The 22738-nt window shown below is 48.0% G+C and overlaps 1 protein-coding gene across 6 annotated transcripts in view; it reads right to left on the bottom strand.

Annotated features, from left to right (window-relative positions):
* The window catches only part of CDC7 (cell division cycle 7), a 212609-nt gene that overhangs the window by 130127 nt on the left and 59744 nt on the right, over positions 1 to 22738 (bottom strand). For 4 of the 6 annotated variants that reach the window (XM_078646282.1, XM_078646289.1, XM_078646295.1 and 1 more), the window contains 2 exons: positions 14279 to 14372; positions 14039 to 14181 (listed from right to left, as the gene is read on the bottom strand). The exons of 1 other annotated variant lie outside the window; for it this stretch is intronic. In XM_078646282.1, coding sequence (XP_078502408.1) covers positions 14039 to 14181; positions 14279 to 14372 — 237 coding nt within the window. Of the gene's footprint in view, positions 1 to 14038; positions 14182 to 14278; positions 14373 to 14584; positions 14701 to 22738 lie in introns of all 6 variants that reach the window. One more of the 6 variants, XM_078646293.1, reaches the window with a different exon arrangement.

Genomic DNA, 22738 nt, shown 5'->3' with positions numbered 1-22738 from the left:
TAATCGAATGATTTTATATCCAGTAGGAATAGCCAGAGCGATAGCAGGAGTTGAATGAGGTTTGAGCCAAGTTTCAGTACAGAAACATAAGTCTGGCTCAATGGTGGAAATAAGGTCCCATACTTCAGATGTATGTTTAGGTAAGGATCTTATGTTACAAAGAATATTTTTCCCTCCAGTAGGACTGGGGGTGTTGGTACCTTTGTCCCCAACTCTTAAGAGAGAAGAGCATACTGAGGGGTTTCCTTCAACATTGGCTTTCTGACATTGAGTGGTAAATACAGTTCTGCAATGAATGCAAGCGAAGGGGCCCTCTAATGAGTTATTTATGTTTATACCACAGGCATGCATAGGACTTACATATAAATCCCGAAGCGTCGTAGGAGAGTAGGTTATCCTGGAGGACTGAGGATAGTGCATATTGTGCCTGATTACCGCCATGGCCCCTGGCCCCGTCCTGTCGCGGACGGGCGCAGACGGGCTGGTCTTTGGCTCGTCTTAGGCGCAGACTTAGGCGCCACCCTGCGCGCAACCGCTGAGCGCTAGGGCCGACGAGTGGCTAAATAGCCCTGTGTGCTAGAAGGCTAGAGCGCTAACCGCTCCACTCGAGCTTTCAGGAAGTACCTGGGCGTTTCACTCTGGCTCTTACCTGCCCCGCCCTCCGCTCAACGGTATTGGCTACCGAGTCGGACCGGGGCGGGCAGGCTGCAACACGGAGCAGAGATGTAGAAAACGAGCCTGAATGACCCTGGCAGCCCCAAAGAACGTGAGTGCGCAGTAAATGCGTGTTTAAAAATTATCACATCAATTTTAACACAAAGGAACACACAGTGAGGTTTTAAAAATTCGTTATCAATTTTTAAAATAGCGTGACATAGAGCTAATTAGGAGAGAACAAAGCCAGCAGAGTCTTCTGCTCTGCAAATGTTTTACCTGGCGCCAAGCGGGGTAGGGAGACACTGCCACTGTCTACCTTTACCGCAATTCGCCTCGCCTCCTCGCAGCCTAAATAGCCCTGTGTGCTAGAAGGCTAGAGCGCTAACCGCTCCACTCGAGCTTTCAGGAAGTACCTGGGCGTTTCACTCTGGCTCTTACCTGCCCCGCCCTCCGCTCAACGGTATTGGCTACCGAGTCGGACCGGGGCGGGCAGGCTGCAACACGGAGCAGAGATGTAGAAAACGAGCCTGAATGACCCTGGCAGCCCCAAAGAACGTGAGTGCGCAGTAAATGCGTGTTTAAAAATTATCACATCAATTTTAACACAAAGGAACATACAGTGAGGTTTTAAAAATTCGTTATCAATTTTTAAAATAGCGTGACATAGAGCTAATTAGGAGAGAACAAAGCCAGCAGAGTCTTCTGCTCTGCAAATGTTTTACCTGGCGCCAAGCGGGGTAGGGAGACACTGCCACTGTCTACCTTTACCGCCCTTCAAGCACTTGCTATGACTTTTGTTCTGTGCCAGGTTCAGATGCTTTATTTTCATTACAACTAAGAGTAACAACCACTCCTTAACATCATCTAATGATATTCAAAGAAAAGAGGACCGTAACACCATCTTATTCTGGAAGATCTCAGACCCTCAACCCTCCCACCCATAAGTGCTTGGGTCCATAAGAATGGACAATCCTATGCTGTAATCATCAAGGTGCACTGAGAAGTACAAGAACTCCATGAACATGGAAACGGCTACATAGACTCGAAACAAGGACAATGTCCTTCCAACCACACACTTGGCATAGCTTAGCATGCTGCCTGTGCAGGCAAGCGATTCAGAACCCTTTATTAGGGTAGTAAATGCTATGTATATACTACAAAATATTTTTACTCTTAAAGATTCAGCTAAAATACTATAATAATTAATGTCAGTTTAGGCTTCCATGACAATTTGTGACGGGCAGGGCACAGGTGAGAGCAGAACTGGAAAGCATGGTGCAGCATAAATTGTACCTCACAATTGGGAATTTTGTATGCCTTGTGCTACTACCACGTTAAGTACTGTAATGCCAGAAGACTAGCAGTTATTTTTACCGCTCTCTGCACTACATTGGAGCTGCAGGAAGATGAAGCAAGTACGCAATGTGAAGGTGTTGTCTCTATTGGTTATTTGAAGCCTGTTAAGCCTTCCCTTAAGCGTGTGCTGACACTGGATAATGTTCCACACAACTCCAAATCAGGACTTTGAAGTATCTGTATCAGATTGCTTACTCGGCTGCCAGGCTGGACCAGCCAGGCCATACACCCAAGTGGTACAGACACCAGCGGAAAGAACATCTTATAAATAGTCTCTACCATGCCTTCATAACACTTTGGCTCCGATGTGGCTGAATGCAAGTGCTATGGAGGAAAAGAGATGTCTGCCAAGATAGACAATGGGGTGTAGAAAGACACAGTTGAAGCAAACCAAGCTACAGTGAAAAGGTACCAAGGGAAACAATGTGGCTACCAAGCTTTCAGCAAACAGAGAGCAAGACAATGTAATGGGATGGAAATGGGTCAACAAGAGAATCAACAAGATAAACAACAAGGCCGGATAGCCCATACAGGAATGCTACTACACATCTCACATGTTAAAAGCATGGACAGAATGTGGTATCACTGAGGCGGAATCACTATTTGAGGATGGCCGGCTCAGACCATTCCAACGGCTGACAGAGGAGTATGATCTCCCCGGGGGCCAATTCCTACTCCACCGCCAGCACCTCGCAAATTATCGTCAACACCACGACCTCTCGACGGGGGAACCACCTACACACCCAGTCATACACACAATTTTACATATGGGAGTGGGGCGACACCTGGTTACATTGCTCTATAAAGCTATTCGGGAACTCAGAAACGTACCACTAGAGGCTCTCAGGGCTACTTGGGAAGAGGAACTAGGCCACTCTTTACACGAGAAGGAATGGGAAAGGGCTCTTGAATACCCCAAGAAGGTGTCCCGAAACGCGCGCTTTAAAATTATACAATTCTATGTCCTACACAGGGCCTATTTGACACCGGCACGTCTCCAACGCTTTTATCCCGAAACCCAGTTTTGGTGCCCCAGATGTCAATTGCATGCAGCAGATTTCCAACACATGTTCTGGAGCTGCCCCACATTACATTCATACTGGCAACACATACACGATTCCCTCAGAAATCTTACTTGGCTCACGTTCTTAGATACATGGGACGCCTGTGCACTGGGTATCTACCAGAGAAAGAAACAACACAAAGTACTCCTCAGGTTTTCCTCCCTAGCTATTTTATTAGCAAAACGAAACATAGCCATGCCCTGGCGGTCCCCCACAGGCCCCCCCGTTCGAGGCATGGGTAGGTGCAGTGAAGAAATGGACACTAGCGGAGGAAGAAACGTTGAGGGAAGAAGAGGTCAAAGGGATACATAAACACCCCATATCAATGGATTGGGCCATCCTACTGCAGCAATTTACGCAACCACTGGCCCAAGACGACCCGGTGGGAGTTCCTCACACATCGCAAATCACACTACCACAGGGACAAGCCGCGGACACGAATGCCAGATCCCTACCGCACGGCACACCCGCAGCTAACTGACGGCAGCACCAAACTAAGCGCCTGCACGATAAGCCGTCTTTTTGTCCCTAGACTGAGTATGGGTCCCCCCCCCCCTCCACCCTTGGTACCCTGCTATACCACATTATCCCAGGAGTACACACCACCCTTCGGTCACATCCGCTCTTTGTACCCTGCATTCCATGAACCAGTTATATTCAGCATGTCCTTATTTATTTATTTATTCAAAGTTTTATATAGCGCGAACAAGATCTTTGCAGATATCAGAGCGCTTCACAGAGACAGGGGGTAGTGGCAACAGGAGGGTGACTAAACAGACTATTGGGTACAATATAATAGTCAGTAGCATAATAGGATAGCAGTCATGTACAGATAAAATACCAATAAACAATCAGGTAACCAGTAATATAAGACGGCGCAAAGTCTTTGATCCAGCTACAATAGAGTTCAGGTGAACTTTGGCTATAGGGATGGCTTATACCACTTTCTTAGAATTACAGAGAACAAGGGGTAAGGGCACCAAGAGGGTGATTCAACAAACTAATGTGTACAATATAGTAGTCGGTAGTAAGTGAGTAGCATAATAGGATCGCAATCATGAAAGAATATAATACCAATAGACAATCAGGTAACCAATGATACAAAAGCGGTGCAAAGTCTCTGATCCAACAACAGTAAAGTTCAGGTGAACTTGGCCATAAGGATGGCTTTCACCTCTTTCTTGAAGAATGCAGTGGAGGAGATAAGCCTGGTTTCAGGAGGGAGTGCATTCCAGATCCTGGGTGCCATTCCTGAGAAGGAGCGTTTGTATGTTTTTTCCTTCCGGAATCTACGAGGTTTCAGGAGTAGGCTTTTTGTACTTCTATTGGTTCTCGAACCTCCTGATATAGTCAACTTTGAGTGAGGTAGTTGGGTGCCTTGTGGTGTACGGCCGAGTGTGTCATAACGGCAATTTTCAGCTGTATTCTGGCTTCAAAAGGCAGCCATTTCAGGGATTTTAAGTCAGGGGATATATGCAAGTGTTTTCTTGAGCCAGTAATGAGTCTCGCGGCAGCGTTCAAGGATGCTCTTAGGGGTGCGGTTGTTGATAGAGGGAGTCCGCTGAGGGCCACAATTCCATAGTCTATGCGAGGGATGACTAGGGCTTGTACAGCAGTTTGGAAGTCCTTGGCTGGGAAGAAGGGTTTAAGTTTCCTCAATGTGTTGATTTGGAAATTAGCTCCTTTCGTTGCTTTGCTAATGTGCTGTTGCATGTTGAGCTTGGCGTCAAGTGTGATGCCTAAGGATTTCGCAGAATCCACGATGGTGGGTTGGACATTGAGTGCTGTTGGGTGATTGAGCCAGATTTGGGTGGTGGTAATTTTCGCAGGAGGTGAGATCCTTATCGGACGACTCTCATAGCGACTGGACACTTGACTAGTAATGGCATGATTACTAATGCGCTCTGATATAAATACTAGTAGCTGTATTATATGATAATGTTATTTGATACAACATGCCACTGTCAATGCAAAATGTCAATAAAAATAAGTTACAAAAAAAACAACAACAAAAACAAGAGAAACAACAAAGTGCCAAAACATCATGACCTGCAGCAGGGCAAGTCACCACATATTCTGAAGTAACAAATCATCTTGTTTTGGTAATGATTTGCCTAACACCAGGTAACTTCCCAATCAGATTTATGAACTGTACTGGAATAATCAATGTCTATTTTGTGCAATCAAGTCCCTCTAGCAGGAGCAGGGTACTACCTATATTGAGAATTTTCCTAATTTTGTGGCTATTGATTAACTAAAATTACACAATGACCTTTTGTGGTGAAAGACCTACAATGAAACTATCAATCACCTACACCAAGCAACACTCCCTTCTATGGCTACAAACTATATAGTGACACAATGAGCAATGAGATATATATATCTTAACTCAACATCTGCTCTAACTAGGCTACCTTACATGGTAATGGTAGTGGTGCACTTGCTGTAGTCAATGTGATGTTTTTGTGGTGCGGTGTACTGCATGCCATATAGTCAGTGTGTGACTAGTGAAAGCTACTCTATTACAGACAGACGCAGCACTCTTTTCATGGTGCTATGTGAAAAAACATAATAAATTTGTAATGTGAGAAAATGTTTCTAGAAATCGAGCAAATAGGTGGTGACAGTGGTAGCTCATGAATTTTCCTTTGTGCCAGGCAAAGAATCAATCAATCATCGTATTTATATAGCGCACTACTCACCCAGAGGGTCTCAAGGCGCTTGGGGGAGGGGGGTGGGGTGGGGGGAGATGGGATCTGCTACTGCTCGAACAACCAGGTCTTGAGTTGCTTCCTGAAGGCGAGGTGGTCCTGGGTCAGGCGGAGGTGGGTGGGGAGGGAGTTCCACGTCTTTGCGGCGAGGTAGGAGAAGGACCGTCCCCCTGTGGTGGCTCTGCGGATGCGGGGGACGGCGGCGAGGGCGTGGCTGGTCGAACGAAGCTGGCGTTTGGGAGCGTAGAAGTTGAGGCGGCTGTTGAGGTATCCTGGGCCTTGGCTGTGTAGGGCTTTGTGTGCGTGGGTGAGGAGACGGAAGGTGATTCTCTTGTTGACCGGGAGCCAATGCAGATCTCTCAGGTGTCCGGAGGTGTGGCTGCGACGGGGGATGTCCAGGATGAGTCTTGCTGAGGCGTTCTGGACCCGCTGGAGTCTCTTCTGGAGTTTGGCGGTGGTTCCGGCGTAGAGGGTGTTGCCGTAGTCCAGACGGCTGGTGACGAGGGCCTGGGTGACCGTCTTCCTGGTCTCGGTGGGGATCCACCGGAAGATCTTACGTAGCATGCGCAGGATGTTGAAGCACGACGAGGAGACTGCGTTGACTTGTCTGGTCATGGAGAGGGAGGAGTCCAGGATGAAGCCCAGGTTGCGTGCGTGGTCTGTTGGTTTGGGTGCGCTGCCTAGGGCGGGGGGCCACCAGGAGTCGTCCCACGCGGCGGGTGAGGATCCCAGGATGAGGACTTCCGTCTTATCGGAGTTCAGTTTCAGGCGGCTGTTCTTCATCCCTTCGTCTACCTCTTTCATCCCTTCGTGAAGGTTGGCTCTGGCGGTGGCGGGGTCGTTGGTAAGGGAGAGGATAAGCTGGGTTTCGTCGGCGTAGGAGCTGATGTTGAGGTTGTGCTGGCGTGCGATGTCTGCGAGGGGGCACATGTAGATGTTGAAAAGGGTTGGACTGAGCGAGGAGCCTTGAGGGACGCCGCAGATGACTTCGGTGGCTTCAGATCTGAACGGGGGGAGGCGGACTCTCTGTGTCCTTCCGGCAAGGAAGGAGATGATCCACTCCAGTGCCCTCTCCTGGACTCCGACGTTGCTGAGGCGTTGTACTAGGGTACGATGGCAGATAGTGTCGAAGGCCGCGGAGAGGATGAGGGCCGCTGTTTCTCCGTTGTCGAGCAGCGCTCGGATGTCATCGGTGACTGCGATCAGGGCGGTCTCTGTGCTGTGGTTGGCCCGGAAGCCAGACTGCGAGGGGTCGAGGGATCCGTTCGTCTCGAGGAAGGCGGCCAGCTGCTTGTTGACGGTCTTCTCGATGACTTTTGCCGGAAACGGGAGCAGCGAGATGGGGCGGTAGTTCTTTAGGTCGGTGGGGTCAGCCGATGGTTTCTTGAGTAGAGCGCTGAGTTCGGCGTGCTTCCAGCTTTCCGGGAAGGTAGCGGTGTCGAAGGAGGTGTTGATGATGTCCCGCAGGTGGGGTGCGATGATAGCGTCGGCTTTGTTGAAGACGTCGTGGGGGCAGGGGTCGGTCGGAGATCCGGAGTGGATGGAGTTCATCGTGCGGACGGTGTCTTCGGTGCTGATCGGAGTCCAGGCGCGGAGGGTGGTGGTGGGGGGCGGTGGTTCGGTCGTGGTGTTCGTTGGTTGAGTGCTGAAGCTGTTGTGTATGTCCGTGATCTTGTTGTGGAAGTAGGAGGCGAGGGAGTTGCAGAGGTCTTGCGAAGGGGTGATGTTGTTGTTTCCGGCGTTGGGGTTGGAGAGCTCTTTGACGATGTTGAAGAGTGCTTTGCTGTTGTGTGCGTTGTTGTCCAGTCGTTCCTTGAATGCAGTTTTCTTGGTGGCGCGGATGAGTTGGTGGTGTTTTCAGGTGGCGAGCTTGAGGGCATTCATGTTGTCCGGTGTTGGGTCTCTGCGCCGGGTTCTCTCGAGGGCTCGGCAGTTCTTCTTGGAGCTCTTGAGTTCGTCGGTGAACCAAGGGGCTTTCTTGCTGCCGGGTCTGCTGGGCGGGATCCTCAGGGGGGCGAGCTCGTCTGCGCAGTCGCTGATCCACTTCGTGAGGTTGGTGGCCGACTGGCTAGGGTTCATTGTGCTGGTGGGAGGGTTCATGCTCAGGGAGGACGTGAGCTGGTCGGTTGTGATCTTGTTCCAGTTCCTTCGTGCAGCCTGTTGCTGGTGGTGGTGGATCGTGGTCCTTGCGAAGCTGAAGTGGACGCAGCTGTGGTCCGTCCAGTGGAGTCCGGTGGTGTGGCTGAAGGCGATGTCCTTGCTGGATGAGAAGACGGGGTCGAGTGTGTGTCCGGCGTAGTGGGTGGGGGTGGTCACCAGTTGCTGGAGTCCCAGGTTGGCGAGGTTGTCCAGCAGGGTGGTGGTGTTGCGGACGTTGTTGTTCTCCAGGTGGAAGTTGAGGTCCCCTAGGAGGATGTAGTCAGCGGAGCAGAGGGCGTGTGGGCTGATGAAGTCGGCGATGTCTTCGCTGAATTGTGGGCGTTGTCCAGGGGGTCTGTAGATGAGGGTGCCTCTGAGGGTGGTCTTGGGGTTGATGTGGACTTGGAAGTGCAGGTGCTCGGCGGTAGCGAGGGTGTCATCGGTGTTGGTCGTGATGCGGATGGTGTTCCTGTGGACGATGGCGATGCCTCCTCCGGTGTGGTTGATGCGGTCCCTTCGGATGATCTTGTAGCCGTCTGGGATGGCGATGTCAGGTGCAAAGGAGGCGTTCATCCAGGTTTCCGTGAAGAAGGCGACGTCTGGGGCTGTGGTGTCTAGCAGGTTCCAGATCTCGATGGCGTGCCTGTGGACGGAGCGGGTGTTGAGCAGGATGCATCTCAGGTGGCTGCTGCTGTTGCTCGTCGAGGTCTTGGGTACTGCTGGAGTGGTGCAGGTCCGGCTGCAGGTGAACTTGCAGGAGTTGCAGCAGAAGGGTCCGTGGGTGCGTCTCGGGGTTGCTCGGTAGCAGCCCGGGACTCGGCCGGCGTTGAGTGCGTTGAGGGTGGCGGCGTCGTACGTCCGGCGGGTGGGCTGGGGTCTGCGGGGGCCAGGGGTCCTGGCACTGGGCGCGGTCCAGGCGCGGACGGGCGCAGATGGGCTTACCTTTGGCACGCCTTCGGCGCACAGTCGGCGCGACCGCTGCGCGTCTGCACGGTCGCCATATATGGCGAAGTGTCAGGGAGGGAGGAGCTGGGAGGCGGGGAGCGGGGAGGGTAGACAAAGGAAAGGGGCGTGGCCGCTGGCACGGCGGCGGGAAGCGGGGAGCGGGGCGTGGGGCACAGGGGAACACGGGGACACAAACTAATGCAGCAAATGCCCAAAAGGACAACACAGGCAGGAGAGAATTAAAGTAAAGTGGCAACAGTGGCGAAAAAAGGAAATACAAATAGCGCGGTAGTCAGCACAGAAGAGGCGGCAGGCTCAGCGAGGTTGAGTCGAGCAGGGGGGCACACGCAGAGGCGGCAAGCTCAGCGAGGCTGAGTCGAGCAGGGGGGCACACGCAGAGGCGGCGAGCTCAGCGAGGCTGTGTCGAGCAGGGGGGCACACGCAGCAGCTGGTGGCCGTGCGGTGCGGGGGTGTCCTGGGAGCATAGAGTAAGTAGAGTAAAGAATAGAGTAAGCGGCGGAGCCGGGCCGGCGACCAAGATGGCCGCACGGGGTCCCGGCTCCGCCGACCTTCTTCCCTCCCCGCCCGATTTGCTCGCCTGCCCCGTGCGAAGACGGTGCCTCTGCACGTCGGAAGGGATACTGGGCTGAGGCGTCTGACTCTGGTGGAAATCCGCGCTCCATGGCCGGAGCTGGGCTCCTTCGCGGGGTCCGGCCCGCCCGCTGCCTGCTGCCGGGACCTCGCGCTGTCCTGCATCCGGCCGCCAGTGGAATACCAATGGCCACACAGACCCGTGGGACGCCGGTCTCCCGTCATGGAGACCAAGCTACTCCTCGACGCAGCTGGTGCCCGCTATTGCCCTGATGCGCTCTCCCTCTGCGCGGTCTGCTTCTTCCCCCCCCCCCCCCACCCTCCGGCATACTTCATCGGCAGCCGGACAATGAGACCTGCTCTTTATTTCGCTGGAGGTACGCTGTTTGCCTATTTACATCGCATTGCTCTTGATGCTCCGGCTCACTTTTACCGGTGAAGACACGATGTTGCTGTGGTACTCCTTGGGCTGGGGGGGCCCGTCTGCGCAGGCTGGTGTGTGGGGAGAGTGGCGTTCTGTGTTTATTTGTCAATGGGGCACCGGTGCACCTCGACCCCCTGTCTGACGGGGGCCGGCGGTCCCGAAACTTGTCTGCACTACGCCGAGGGAGTGCTCCCGAGAAAATGGCGACTCGATAGGTTCTGCCTGGTCATGGTGGCGGCCGGGTGTATTGGATACCGGAAGATGGCGACTGTATGCTTCCGGGGGATCAGAAGAATACGTTCTGGATCTGGCGTGAGGATGTTTTGATCACCATTGGATTGATGATTAACTGTAAGCCTATATCAGCTTTGCCCGTCACTCCTTGTGGGATGAGGGTTGTGGCTCCCTGTGGAGGGGCCTCGGCCGACCGTGGATGCGATTTCTTGACTTGTGTGCGCCAGTCTGTACTTTCTGGCCCGGCCCGACACTGCGTGCCTGATGTAACCTGTGCTGTTGATCTTGCGGGCCCGTGGGAATCGAATGTGCTCGGAGCGCCATTGTTGCTACTTGGGGAGATCCATATTCTCCTGTGAGACCTGAACTGTCGAACGATTAACACTATCCTGTTTTAACTGGGTGCTCCCGCTGTTGTGACTCTACTCTCTGAACCATTGATCGTTGCATAACATTATCCTGTTTCACTGGGTGCTCCTGATCTTAGGGACCCGAGCTTCCTGTGACGATCCTTTTTTGAGACTGCCTTGCGGGTGGGCGAATTTGATGGGATGGGCCAGGGTTGGGGGTGGTGATATTGCGCAGAGGCTGTTAACTGATTTCGTATTGTTTATCGTACTTAAGGTTAGCGCCGGGTGGGAGGGGGTCGGGGGTTGGCCTGGGGTCCCCCTCCGTCTTCTTTGACACTATTTTCGTTCCTTCCTTATGGACTTTCTTTTTTGGGGTTTTAGTTCTTACGGGCGACAGGCACGCTGTTAGGGGGGGTAGGCCGTAGCCATCTACAGTGATGCAGGGTGGGGGATGGGTTCTTCTTCTTTTTGTCCTTTTATTGTTTCTATGGCCCTTTCTTCTTCTTTCTGTTCCCCTTTTCTTTTCCGGGATCTGGGTAGTATGTCTCTGTATTTTTGCTAGTCTGTTTAGTTGGGGAGGAAGCTCCTATGGGGCTCATGGGCATGAACCATGGGTGTTTTACCGGTGCTGTGAGTCTTGTTTTTATTGATTATCCTGTTTCAGATGCGCCGAAGCCGACATCTTAATTACATTGATCCTGTCAGTGAATATCCTGTTCTATTGTAATTCCCTACTTTGTTATTGATTGATTATGCGTAACCGGATCCTGTTCTTCTTTAAACCTTCACAAAAAAAAGAAACCTTCCCTGCTCCTGCCGTATCTGTGTTCTGCTCAGGGTGAATGTCCTCTTATTTTTGTTAAGGGAATGCGGGTGGCGGACCGTTGTTTTTATGATATGCTTTATTTGCCTGGATCTATCTGTACTAGCGGCCGGCCACGCAGGTTGTAGGCCCGTACCTGTACCTGAGTAATGCGACAATAAAGGTTTAAAAAAAAAAAAAAAAAAGAATAGAGTAAGCGCCAGCAGTGGCGTAGTGCCCGTGCAAAATTCTTTGGGGTACAAAATTTAAAAGAAAGAAATTGGCAGCAGGTCTCGTTCTGACAAATTATTTTTCTTTTAAAATGTTGCACCCCGGCGCAAATTCGGGGGTGCAATACTTGCCTTGCCGCAGATGCTGGCAATCCAGGAAACACCGCTGAGTGCCAGGGATCAAAGGTTTTCGTAGGAGGTTGCCAGCAATAAATAACAGCAATTTTTAGTTTGATTTGAATTAGCAGCTTTCCAGGTGTATTCAGAAACAGATTCAGCCTGAAGAGTGCCTGGTAATAGTAGCATGTCAAGTAGTGTTCGTTTACTTTGCTTACATTTTGTGTTGCTCAGCATTTATAATAGGTCACAAACTACAATTACCAGAATTCAGCAAATAAGACGAGAATGGACATGGGTCAACATGGAAACTCCAATTTATTATTGCTGTTGTTTTCTACCTAAATGTGAATCTTCCGAAATGTAGGCCATGTCCAGCATGCTCCACACTGCAGAGCAGACGGTCTCTCTCAGTGGGACTGCTACAAAGGCTGCCCTTCACCTGTCAGGTAGCAGGCGGGTGTCACTAGGAGAGTTGCGAAGTGCATGATGGGAGCTTTCTCCGCGGACTTGTGGAGGTCGGGCAATAGGTCGGGTCACAGCTCACTCCCACACCAGAAATGAAAACTCCACAAACCACCTGGCCATTAGACTATGGTTAGCCCCAATGATTAATTACTGCAGTTGTCGGCTCTTCTGCGAAAGCTGAATTCATTGACTTTCAGGAAACGCTTGCCTTGGGTTTGTTTTTGAGGAATGTCATATGGGACACGTCGGTTGACTTCAGCGCTGCGCCACACTCAGAATCTGCATCCTCCAACTGGGCTAATAATACATTAAGTGTACCGCTCAGAAGCGAATGTCAGTAACCTCCCTGGTAAATAGCATATCGGCGCACCCCGAGGAATACTTTAGCTTTGCATCTGTTCTCGAAAGTAGGGCTTTTGAGAAGGACATTTGAGAAACTGCTAATGAAGGAACGCCTGCTCGAGCATTGCTGAATGGGAGATGCTTTATTTGCATAAAGCATGTTTAGCCTCGAGCCGAAGCGATAATAGTTGATTACCGCAGCAGCATCCGAACAAAACCATAGCAGTATATTTACGATACTTCTCTGAGTCTATACAGTGAGAACTGTTAGCAAAAGAAACTATGTTTTCATTTCAGTTGGGAAATCTTGCACGCTAGAGGCCACGCAGAAAGCGTGTGGTCGGATTTTTGAATGCCCACTTACTAAAAGTCTCGCCAGAGCAGCCCGTGCGCTGGCTCAGGCAAGACCTAAAAAGGAAAGTGGCTCCAGATCACACATTTTTATTAAGAAAACTGGTTTGTTGAGAGTGGTGTTGCCAATCAAAACCAAAGCAGTGAAACAAACTCACCCACTCCATACTACCCAAATAGCCTCAAAAAGGGTAAAGGAAAAATGGAAGCCTATGCGGCATAAAAGCTAAAAATAAATTTACGTGACAGCCAACCTGCCCATCGTGGCAGAGTACTTCGATATTTTAACCACCGCTCTCCATCCCTCCCAACCATATTACGCCCATGCACCCATTTCGAAGCAAGACTCGTAAACAGCGCTAGGCCATTATCTAAACGTTGGCCTTAATTTGAATCTCTCAGCAAATTACTTAAATTCTATATCAATAACTAACCATCAAAACCATGGAAACAATGCAAGTTTCAATTTGCTAGATTTATTCTGTGACCCAGAGAAAATGTAAATCAAAATATAATGGATTTAAATATTTTTTTGAAAATCAGATTGTGCCTTTAAACATAATTTGCAGCTTGAATTTATTAGAAAACCTGGATGAACTAAACATTATTGGATTTGGATACACTAAACTAGTAACTATTTGATGATTTTTTCCATACGCAACCCAGTGCTACATTCTCTTAACATTATCCAGCTTTGATGATAAAAATTATTTTTTCCTACTAGGGATATAAATGTATTACATGTTCCACAGGCAGCCTAAAGACCCAATCTCTCTCTCTCTCCATACTTCTGTTTGTAGTCTTTTGGAGAATTAATGACGAGAGCTCGGCAGCTAAAGAGGTCTGGAGGCACAACCAACTAATGTTAAATGTGTTGTTCTGTTAAATGATAAACCCGTATATGGAAATCTAAATGCCTAAACAGCAGAATAGAGATTCTTTAGGAGAAATTACAATCCCGAAATGAAGATTTATTGCATGACCAATTAAAACATTGTTCATATTCTGTATAGTTCTGGTTGTAGCTATGAAAGTCAATAAACTGGTTTTCTAAAATGTAATGCTACATGGGGGGAACCAAAGCTGCAATGATCGCCTCTTCAGCTCTTGCCTCAGATCAAAATTAACTATTTGTTTAGATAACCTTATATAACCATACAAGTGAATGTACATCTGAATGAAGAAAAATCTGCAATTTCTACTTCTTATGTAAATTCTCCCAGCGGTATCCGAATGTAGTTATTTGGGCACACTTACTTTTTTAACCGCCTGTTATATAAGAAATTACTGGGCTTGATGTCACGGTGAACAATGCCAAAGTGATGAATGTGTTTGAGAGCTTTAAGCAGGTTAAACATGTAGTCTCTTACTTCTTCGAAGGTAAGATTATTCAAAATATCCTGCAAAGATAAATCAAGTTACTTTACTTGGAACATCCATTTGTTTTGGCCAAACATAGTTGAAAAGACCCATTCCATCAAAAGAATAACGACTTACCAAGAAAGATTCATGTTCCAAATATGGCATGATGATAACCACATGATCATTTTTTCTTATGCAATACTTAATCCCCATGACATTTTCTTGCCCACTGAAAGAAAATTGCCTAAAAGTCAGATGAGCATTGATTGCAAAACACAGATAATGTAAGCAGAATTCGACATTTCTAAACAAAAATTCTGTGTTAAGAAGGTGAACATAAAAAAAATACTAATACAGTAAGAATAATAAAACAGCATGGAAATTAATATAAATGCTGGTTTAGTAACATTTTAGTTCAACAAATCCAAAGTAACTACTTACATGTAAAACTGGTTTGGGAGAAGGGGTAGCTCGGTATGAGGTATATTTCCAAATTTGTCTGTATCGGTATGGTTACTGGTACAAGCACAGTCACTCGTTTAGATTTTCCACCTCACCTGAAAGAAACGGGCAGATCTGGACACCCACTTAACAGGTTAAGCAATGCATTCTTTTGCAGCAAGGATGCTCTACCCAGATTCCCCTCCTGCTGGCACAGAGTAGCAAGTTGTAAATATGAACATGAAGTGGACACGGGTAATCATACCGCCTGGACCAGCTATGGGCTTAGAGTGGTCTTGGTTATGGGGTCCAATCTCAGCTTTTCTGCAAGTGGCTTTATGCACAGCATGGCACAGGGAACACAGAATATCAGCAAGACAACAGTCCCAGGGAAGGAATTGCAACCAAAAACAATGGCTCACTGGTCTAAAATGGGGTCAGGCTCCTGCTTTACTTGTACGTGCCCAAGTCAGAAAAACACACTGTAATTCCTTTCAGAAGTGAACCATCTCTGTGCCTCCCTCTCCATGTGATGGTTGAGCTCTTGGGACAGGACTGCACGAGCATCACAACATTTACAATCAACAGCACAAATTTGGAATCAATTCTTGGCATTGTAGCACACTTGGCAGATCCTCCTTACAAATGGGATGCTGCAAGTGCGGAAAAAAGAATAGAAAGCCAAGCCTGCTTTTAAGCAAGTACGTAAGGGCTCACCCCGCCCACAGAGCTACTTTCTATGGGACAAGATATTGGTCTACTTGTAGGTGGCCACCTAAGAAAGCTGAAGCTGTCTGCATTGCTGGGATCCTTGCAGAAACACAGAGCACAAACTCTTTGCCTGCAAGCTCAAAAGATAATAGTCTCCACCAGAACAAAGGTGGCACTGATTACTGTCAGTGTCTCAGAATCTGATTTAATCAGATCCTGGGAGCGAAGCACACATTAGAAATTAGGTTTTGAGTGGGTATCTTCATGATCCCCAAAACGTTGCCGGTTGTGTGAATTCGTTTTCCAAAGTAAAGTTAATTTACTCAATTGAAAAGGTAAATGGTTCAGTACAGTTTCACATGTGCCAACGAATGTGCGCCAGGCAAATAGTAAAGCACTACTCAACCTGTTTATAAAGTTGTGATTGAAACAAATAGTACTTAATGGTGCAAAAGGCCACAGGTACCGGAAGGTAACACAGAGAAATCATGAATTGGAAATCGGACGGATGCTTAAGTGTACTGTGAACATATTTGTTTGGTCTTGCACTGTGAGGTTTGTCCCAGAAAAAGACTATTTAGGTCAGAAATACTCAAACAAATGACCTGAAAGAAACGAATTTCGTATTATCAAATAAATGAAATTGGAAAATCGATGGTGCTGTGCATTTATCGGTATTATAGAACGGTCAATCCCGACAATATTGATGTCTGGGATAAACAATATTGTAAATTAAAACAATGTTTTTAATGTACAACGATCTCTTAATATAGGTTTTTTTCTATAAAAGACTGCAGTGGGTTGTGCGTAACCGAAGTGAAAAAGATGCTCAGGCAAAAAAAAATGTGATACAGGTGATTCGAAGATGCAATATTTGTATCTCAATTACATTGGCAAGAATACATCCCATAAAAAGTACAATAAATAAATAGGAGGTGGTCCTGTATTTGAATTCAAACACATCTTGCACAATAACCACACTGAAGATGAACTGCGCTATCGCGTGATTTCAGTGATAACCCCTTCCCCCTCCAAGCAGAGGAGGAGACATTTCACCACTACTTTAACAAAGAGAAGCTAACATGGGTTTTAAGAGGACAGCATGAATTCGGGCCTCAACAGAATGGAAAATCGGACCGCTCTAATATAATTGCATTGTCTTTCCAAAACGCTGTTTGTGGCTAATAACATTCTGGAGAATACAGGGTTCCTCGTTACTACTTTTCTTACTTGCTGCTTAAACTTTGTGGATATCATTATGGTCCTTCCTCTGTTCACCCACATCATTCCCATTAAGGTTCAGTGCCCCCCGCCAATGTGTATATTTTACCCTTCTTTTCCCCCTTTATTCGGTGCCACCACTACCATGATGGTGGCCGCCAGGATTGTTCAATTTCATGTCATTTTTAGGTTTCGACCTGGCGAAAAGCTGCGCCGCGGCGCAGCTTTTCGGCGCAGGTCGAAATCTTTTGAGTTACACTATACACTTCAGTTCAGCCTCTCACTTCCATTGGCTACCTCCAAAAATGGAGGCTAGCCATTGGAAGGGAGATCTGCCTGTCATCGTTCGAGGCGATTCGTGGGCGTTTCGCCGATGTTTTTCTCATCCTGCCTCTTTTCTGATGTCATGTGGCTGTGGGCGTGTATTTTTATTTTTTTTTGTCCCTTGATGTTTTCGTCATTTTTAAAGTGCCTTTAGCCGGAGTGGTTCGCGAGAGCCGCTAAGCTTTTTTTCCTTAAACCTATCCCGCCCCCCCTCCCGCTGTCCTGTTCCCCCCCGGTCCAGTGGTTTCTCTAGAACCAGCTCTGCATACTTTGTGCCATCTGTACTGCTTTTTATGTCCAGCGTGAAGTGTTTGTTTTCACTGAGTCGATAACGCAGCTGCCCGGAAGCAGCTCCACAGACTGTCAGCACAGCAACAAGAAGCAGCAGAGGAGCCCCGGAGTCACAGCGCCTCGAAGCCAGAGCCCCGGAGTAACAGCGCATCGATGCCTGAGCCCCGGAGTAACAGCGCCTTGAGGCCTGAGCCCCGGAGTAACAGCGCCTCGATGCCTGAGCCCCGGAGTAACAGCGCCTGCGCCCCGGAGTAATAGCGCCTCGATGCCTGAGCGACGGAATAACAGCGCCTCGATCTCTCAGCCCCAGAGTAACAGTGCCTCAGTGTTTGCTCCATTCCAGGCACAGGAAGTCCCTCTAATTACCTGCAGCAAATTAATGTCTGTAAAGAGCGCCCCGTGACAGACTTCACCCACGGAGAGTCTGCAATGCACTGAGACGAGCAGCGATTTTCTTTTCCTTGTGGCAATGATCTGTTCTACCCACGTGGTTGAAAGATCTGTGTTTTCTGTGGTGGGTGAACAGCGGCGCTCAGTGTCATTATCCGTAACTGCAGCATTTCTCATACAGATCAGGGCTGCTGCTTAACTGTTTCCACACAGTGAAGCCCCCACACCCGAGAAACAGGAACGAGAGACACTGTCCCACGTCATCACACAGGAGATTGAAGTTCCCAATCTATTTAGGACTTCCGTGGAGTGAGTAACACCTCTTTCCATTATGAACAGTCAGTGGTGCACGAGAGTGCACAGGCAGCGCTCCCACGAATAGTGTTTCCCAGCGACGGACAATTTTTTACATCATGAGTTAGTGGATAGGACTATGCATTTCATTTGCCTATGCAAAGAAACGATCTGCTCCTGCTGAGGATCACCGGTGGAAACTGATCTAGGTGGGACGCTAAGCTTTCAACTGAACCCCAAGCTTTCAACTGAACCCCCATACATCATCTCAATACCTCTTCTTCCACCGGTTTACCACCAGCGGACACGATAGATCACCTTCTGCGGCCTCCATCTTTGTACTTATTTCTATCATCATCTTTTCATATTTGCAGCTCTGTCTGCAGGGAGTCGCCCACTCGACGAGAGACGGAGCGGAAGTGTGCAGAAAAAACAACGTAGGACAGAAAAACGTGCGAGTTGAAGGTTGAGGTAACAAAGGCACACCTGATCTCTTCTCACCAGGGGCACAGGTGACAGGAGCGAGCAGCGCACACCAAGGCTTTATGATGACCAAAGAACAGAAGGGGTTATTCCTCATGATCCCAGCGCAACCTGTGGCAGCTGAGGAAAGGCAGCAGGAAAGCGGAAGGATGCTCTCCCTGCAGGTGGCGGCGCATGGGAACAAGCCCAGAGCAGAGGCGACTTGCACAAAGTGTCCCCCAGTGGGATATGGCTGGCGTACAATCCTGGGGAGTTGAGCAGCTGACGCGGTGTAAGAAACGATCAAACATTCATTTCCATGCCGGCGATGAGCCTGGGTAGAACATAACATTCTGGGTAACTTTACGGCTGTAGTAGCCACTGATTGTTCACACTTGCAAAGTCTTCAAACTACCAGCGACGGCTGAAGCCGCCACAAATCAGGGCAGCGGCCTCGTTTTTTAAAGTCACATGGAGTTCATTGAGAATAAGGGACCAGGTGACCCCTTGGCACCGCGCTGCTGGGGTGCGTAGAATTCACCGGAGGAGCCAGGGATGATGATTTAACTTCACGGTTGAATCAGCAGCAACTCCTGAAAGATGGAGACCGGCCTTGTCCGCCTCCACCACAGGTCCATAGAATCATCTGGGGACTAAAGCATAAGGCTGCGCGCCTTTTATACCCATTCACTGCTAAAGTGAATTCATTTAATCTGAAATGACTCTTAATTAGGAACATCGTCTTTTTGTTGCTACAACCCGTTCTCCAGGGATTGTGCATGAGTTTGTGAAGCGTAATGAAAAATAAACGATAATCACTTACTTGATAGACTCAAACTAATGTTTTATACAAAGGCAGGGTGGAAAAATGAAATTAAATGACATGAAGTGAAATTTAACAAATGTGAACTTCTGACTGCAGTTAATGATATTACGCGAACCTTTGGCTGATCAGCGATGCAGAGATATTGTGCACTGTACGTCTAGGGTCTTGCGAGACATTAAGCTATTGGCATTGTAAATGACAATGCCATTTATTTATCGGTTTTCCAAACCAACACATAAATAAAAAAATTGTCATTTACAATGCCAATAGCTCTAACTTTTACAAAGGCGAAACCGTTGCATTGCAAATGCTTGTTTTCACTTCCCTTTACTGGCATTTCATATGGCAACCACTGTTGCAGTCCTCTACAAGATGGTGACTGCTCTTGCAGTCCTGTTTTTATTACCACTTCCAGCACTCTCCATATGGCCATTGGTGGAACAGACGTATTTTTGCATTTGCCAGTCGATCTTCAGAGTCCCCGCTATTCTGTTGGACGACTCGCAGCCTGTATTATGCCCGACACTGATCAGGGTACCGTACCGGTACCATCTCGTATTGTTATCCTTGGATTGTTCGATCCAGACAATCTTCAACACATAGATTTCAAGGCAATTCTACAAGGAATGTTTACACTCCCATCCCTCAATACACTGATTTCATGCATATAATTACTCATGTTCATTTTCCTTCAGGTTACAGAATTTGCCCTGGCCTGCCCTAGGCTTGGCCGATCTACTATACTTTGCTGCCCAGGAAGCCTTCCAGGTAATCAATAGTTACTTTTCATTTTTGTAATACGAACACCGCCCACTCTCCTCACCTCCTCTATGCTAACTCCTACAATAGATCACCTCCTCAATGCTAACTCCTACAATAGATCACTGTGGCATTCACAGGGCAGCTTTATCCATATAAGCATAATTTATCTACTCCGATTGGTAAGCTTTTACTTTTACTTTGCATTTGATTTGTTTTGGCTACTTTTTGTATGCCATGAAGGAATTGTGTTGTTGGTTGGCTGGGGTATGAGCACTGGTCAAGCAGCAACCACATGGCACAAGCAAACCCCAAATTAACCTGTGCTCAACCCCCTGGTAGCTTGGCACAGAGCAGTCAGGCTTAACTTAGAGGCAATGTGTAAAGTATCTGTGTAACACTTCAAACAGTAAAACAGTGTAAAAACACACAAAAAAATCCCACACCAGGTAAGAGAAATGGAGCTTAATTCAAATAAACAAGACCAAAACAACAAACATCCAACTAGTAGAACCGGAGATATTGCAGTTTAAAGTTCTTTGTGAAAAAAGCGTTAAAAGTCTTAAAGTGTATGCCAACTGTAAATATCTGGTCACACCGGACCGGGACAAAGTCACAAGTTCAGGCCGACCGCAATGGAGCACGGGTCGACTGCAGGGTCCTAGTTAGAGTTCTTTAAACCTCGGTTGCAGAGCGCTGCCTGCGTCGGCAAAGATGCGCCACGCAGTTCAAGCAATGTTTCGGTTCTGAGCGAGGCTGCGGTGCGAGGGCCTGCGTCGTCTAGGATCCAGGTGCAGATGCAAGGTTGTTGGATGCTGGTTATGTCCCTGAGGTTTCAGATCAGGAGGCCAACCAATTATACCTAGGTGTCCCTGTGGGTTCTGGGTTTGAGAGATGCAGGTCCAGCCCTTCTCACCAGGGCAGGAGGGCAACAATTTAGCACAGCAAAGCAGGAGTCCAGCAGAATGCAGCCCCACAGAGTGGCAGTCCTTCAGCAGCTAGTAGTTCTACCTGTCAGAGTATCCACGTGCCAGAAGTGTACTCAAGTGCTGGTGTTGCAGGCCTAGCCTTCCTATCGAGTTGTGCCTTTAAAGTGGTGTAGAAGCGTCTAAAGGTTTCTCTTTGAAGTTCGCAGGCATCCTGCCTTCCCGGTCCTGGCTCCTGACTAACTACAGGGGGTATGTAGCCCATTTGTGAGGAGGCAGGAAACAGCCTATTCAGGTGTCAGTGGGGCCGAGTCCAGATCCTTTCTCCCACCCTGCTAGGGATGGCCCATCCAGGCACACCTACGCTCTCTATTGTATGTAGCTGTCTAGGAGGAAAACACAAAGCCCAACTGTCAGCTACACCCAACCAGTCATGTGACCAGAGACAGGATATGGACACTAAATGGATAAGGCAAAAAAATGCCAACGTTCGAAAAGTGGAATTTTCATAATCGCAATTTAAAATCCAACTTCACCATATGTTGGGGTTTGAAATTGTGATTCCAGAAACACCAAACATGAACTGCTTAACTCTTTCCATTCAGAAATTACAGGTATAAAATGTAATAAGCCAACTTCAATTTTATCCTATGGGAAAGATAGGCCTTCAAACGAAGTCCAGGGTTTTTCAGTACTAGGACATGTAAAACTTAAAAGTACATGTCCTAATTTTTAAATTCAGTGCACCCTGTTCGCTGGGCTACCCTAGAGGGGACTTCGATGTATTAAAAAGGAAGGTTTGGGCCTGGCAAATGATTTTATTTGGCCAGGTATAAATGGCAGTTTAATCTGGGGACACAGGCAGTGCAATAGAAGGCCTGAGACATGAGTATAGGGCTACTTAAGTGGGTTGTACAATCACGGTTGTAGGCTCACAAGTAGCATTTCATTTAAAGGTCCTGCGCACATCTAGATTTTGCTCAAGTCATCATCTGGATTATTGGCCAAGGCCTAATGCACATTGCTACCCTGATCTTATGGCTAGGTTTGCAGTACACTTAAAAAGCAACAAACAAAAAAGGAAAACTCAACGACAGGGCCAGTTCACTCTTAAGTGAGAGACCCAACACATGCAGGTTTTCTTCTTGGGACTCTTAACAGAAGGCTCTCAAAAGACCAGTAGATTACAAATTGTAAACGATTGTGGGCATAAGACGTAAAGACTTAAAGCGGATGCGCTTTTCCACCACAAGTCAATGCGACAATGTGTCTGAGTCACATGCTCTTGTTGTCATAGGAGGCGATTGAGGCAAATATTAAAATTTTTGAAGCAATGCAGTTATGCCAAGACAATAGCTGAAATTCCCATATACCCATTTGTACAATAAATATTGCTAGGCTGGGTCAAGACTGCTAACATCAGAACAAAGAGCTCCATCAGGACAAAGCGTAGAACTCATTTAAGCAGACGCAAAATGTCCAGTAAAGTGGCGTGAGCTGCCTTTATTGCTAAAATCAGCTATCTCTTTTCCAGTGTGGTACCCAGGAGCTTCATCTGGGACAGAGGCAGTCGCATGACTTGGGGTGAGATCCAAGATAGGTCTTAGCTCTTCTTACGGGTTCTTTTTGTCTCAAAGTTTTGCTTTCTCTCAGGCACAATAAGGCGGGTGGAGAATAAATGCAGTAGGCAGTCTGGATCACAAGGAACTTAAAATTAGAGTCTGAGACTGTGACAGTACCCATCAAATGCCTTTGTGAAAGATGATCCCACGTCCAGTAGGAGCTGTGCAGATTTCAAGATGGCAGCATGCAAAGATGAAGAATAAAAGAAGAGTGGGTCTAGATCTAGAGGGTGACTTTCTAAGAGCCTAATGAGGTGGTGGCCATACATGATAGACCAATATCTTCAGCTGCTGTTTCAAAGACACCACTAGCAGCCCGACTAGCAAA

The sequence above is a fragment of the Lissotriton helveticus genome, chromosome 1_1, assembly GCF_964261635.1.
Source record: "Lissotriton helveticus chromosome 1_1, aLisHel1.1, whole genome shotgun sequence".
NCBI classification, from domain to species: domain Eukaryota; kingdom Metazoa; phylum Chordata; class Amphibia; order Caudata; family Salamandridae; genus Lissotriton; species Lissotriton helveticus.
The sequence above is the reverse complement of the archived record's forward strand: the minus strand, read 5'-3'. Positions and strand labels throughout refer to the sequence as shown.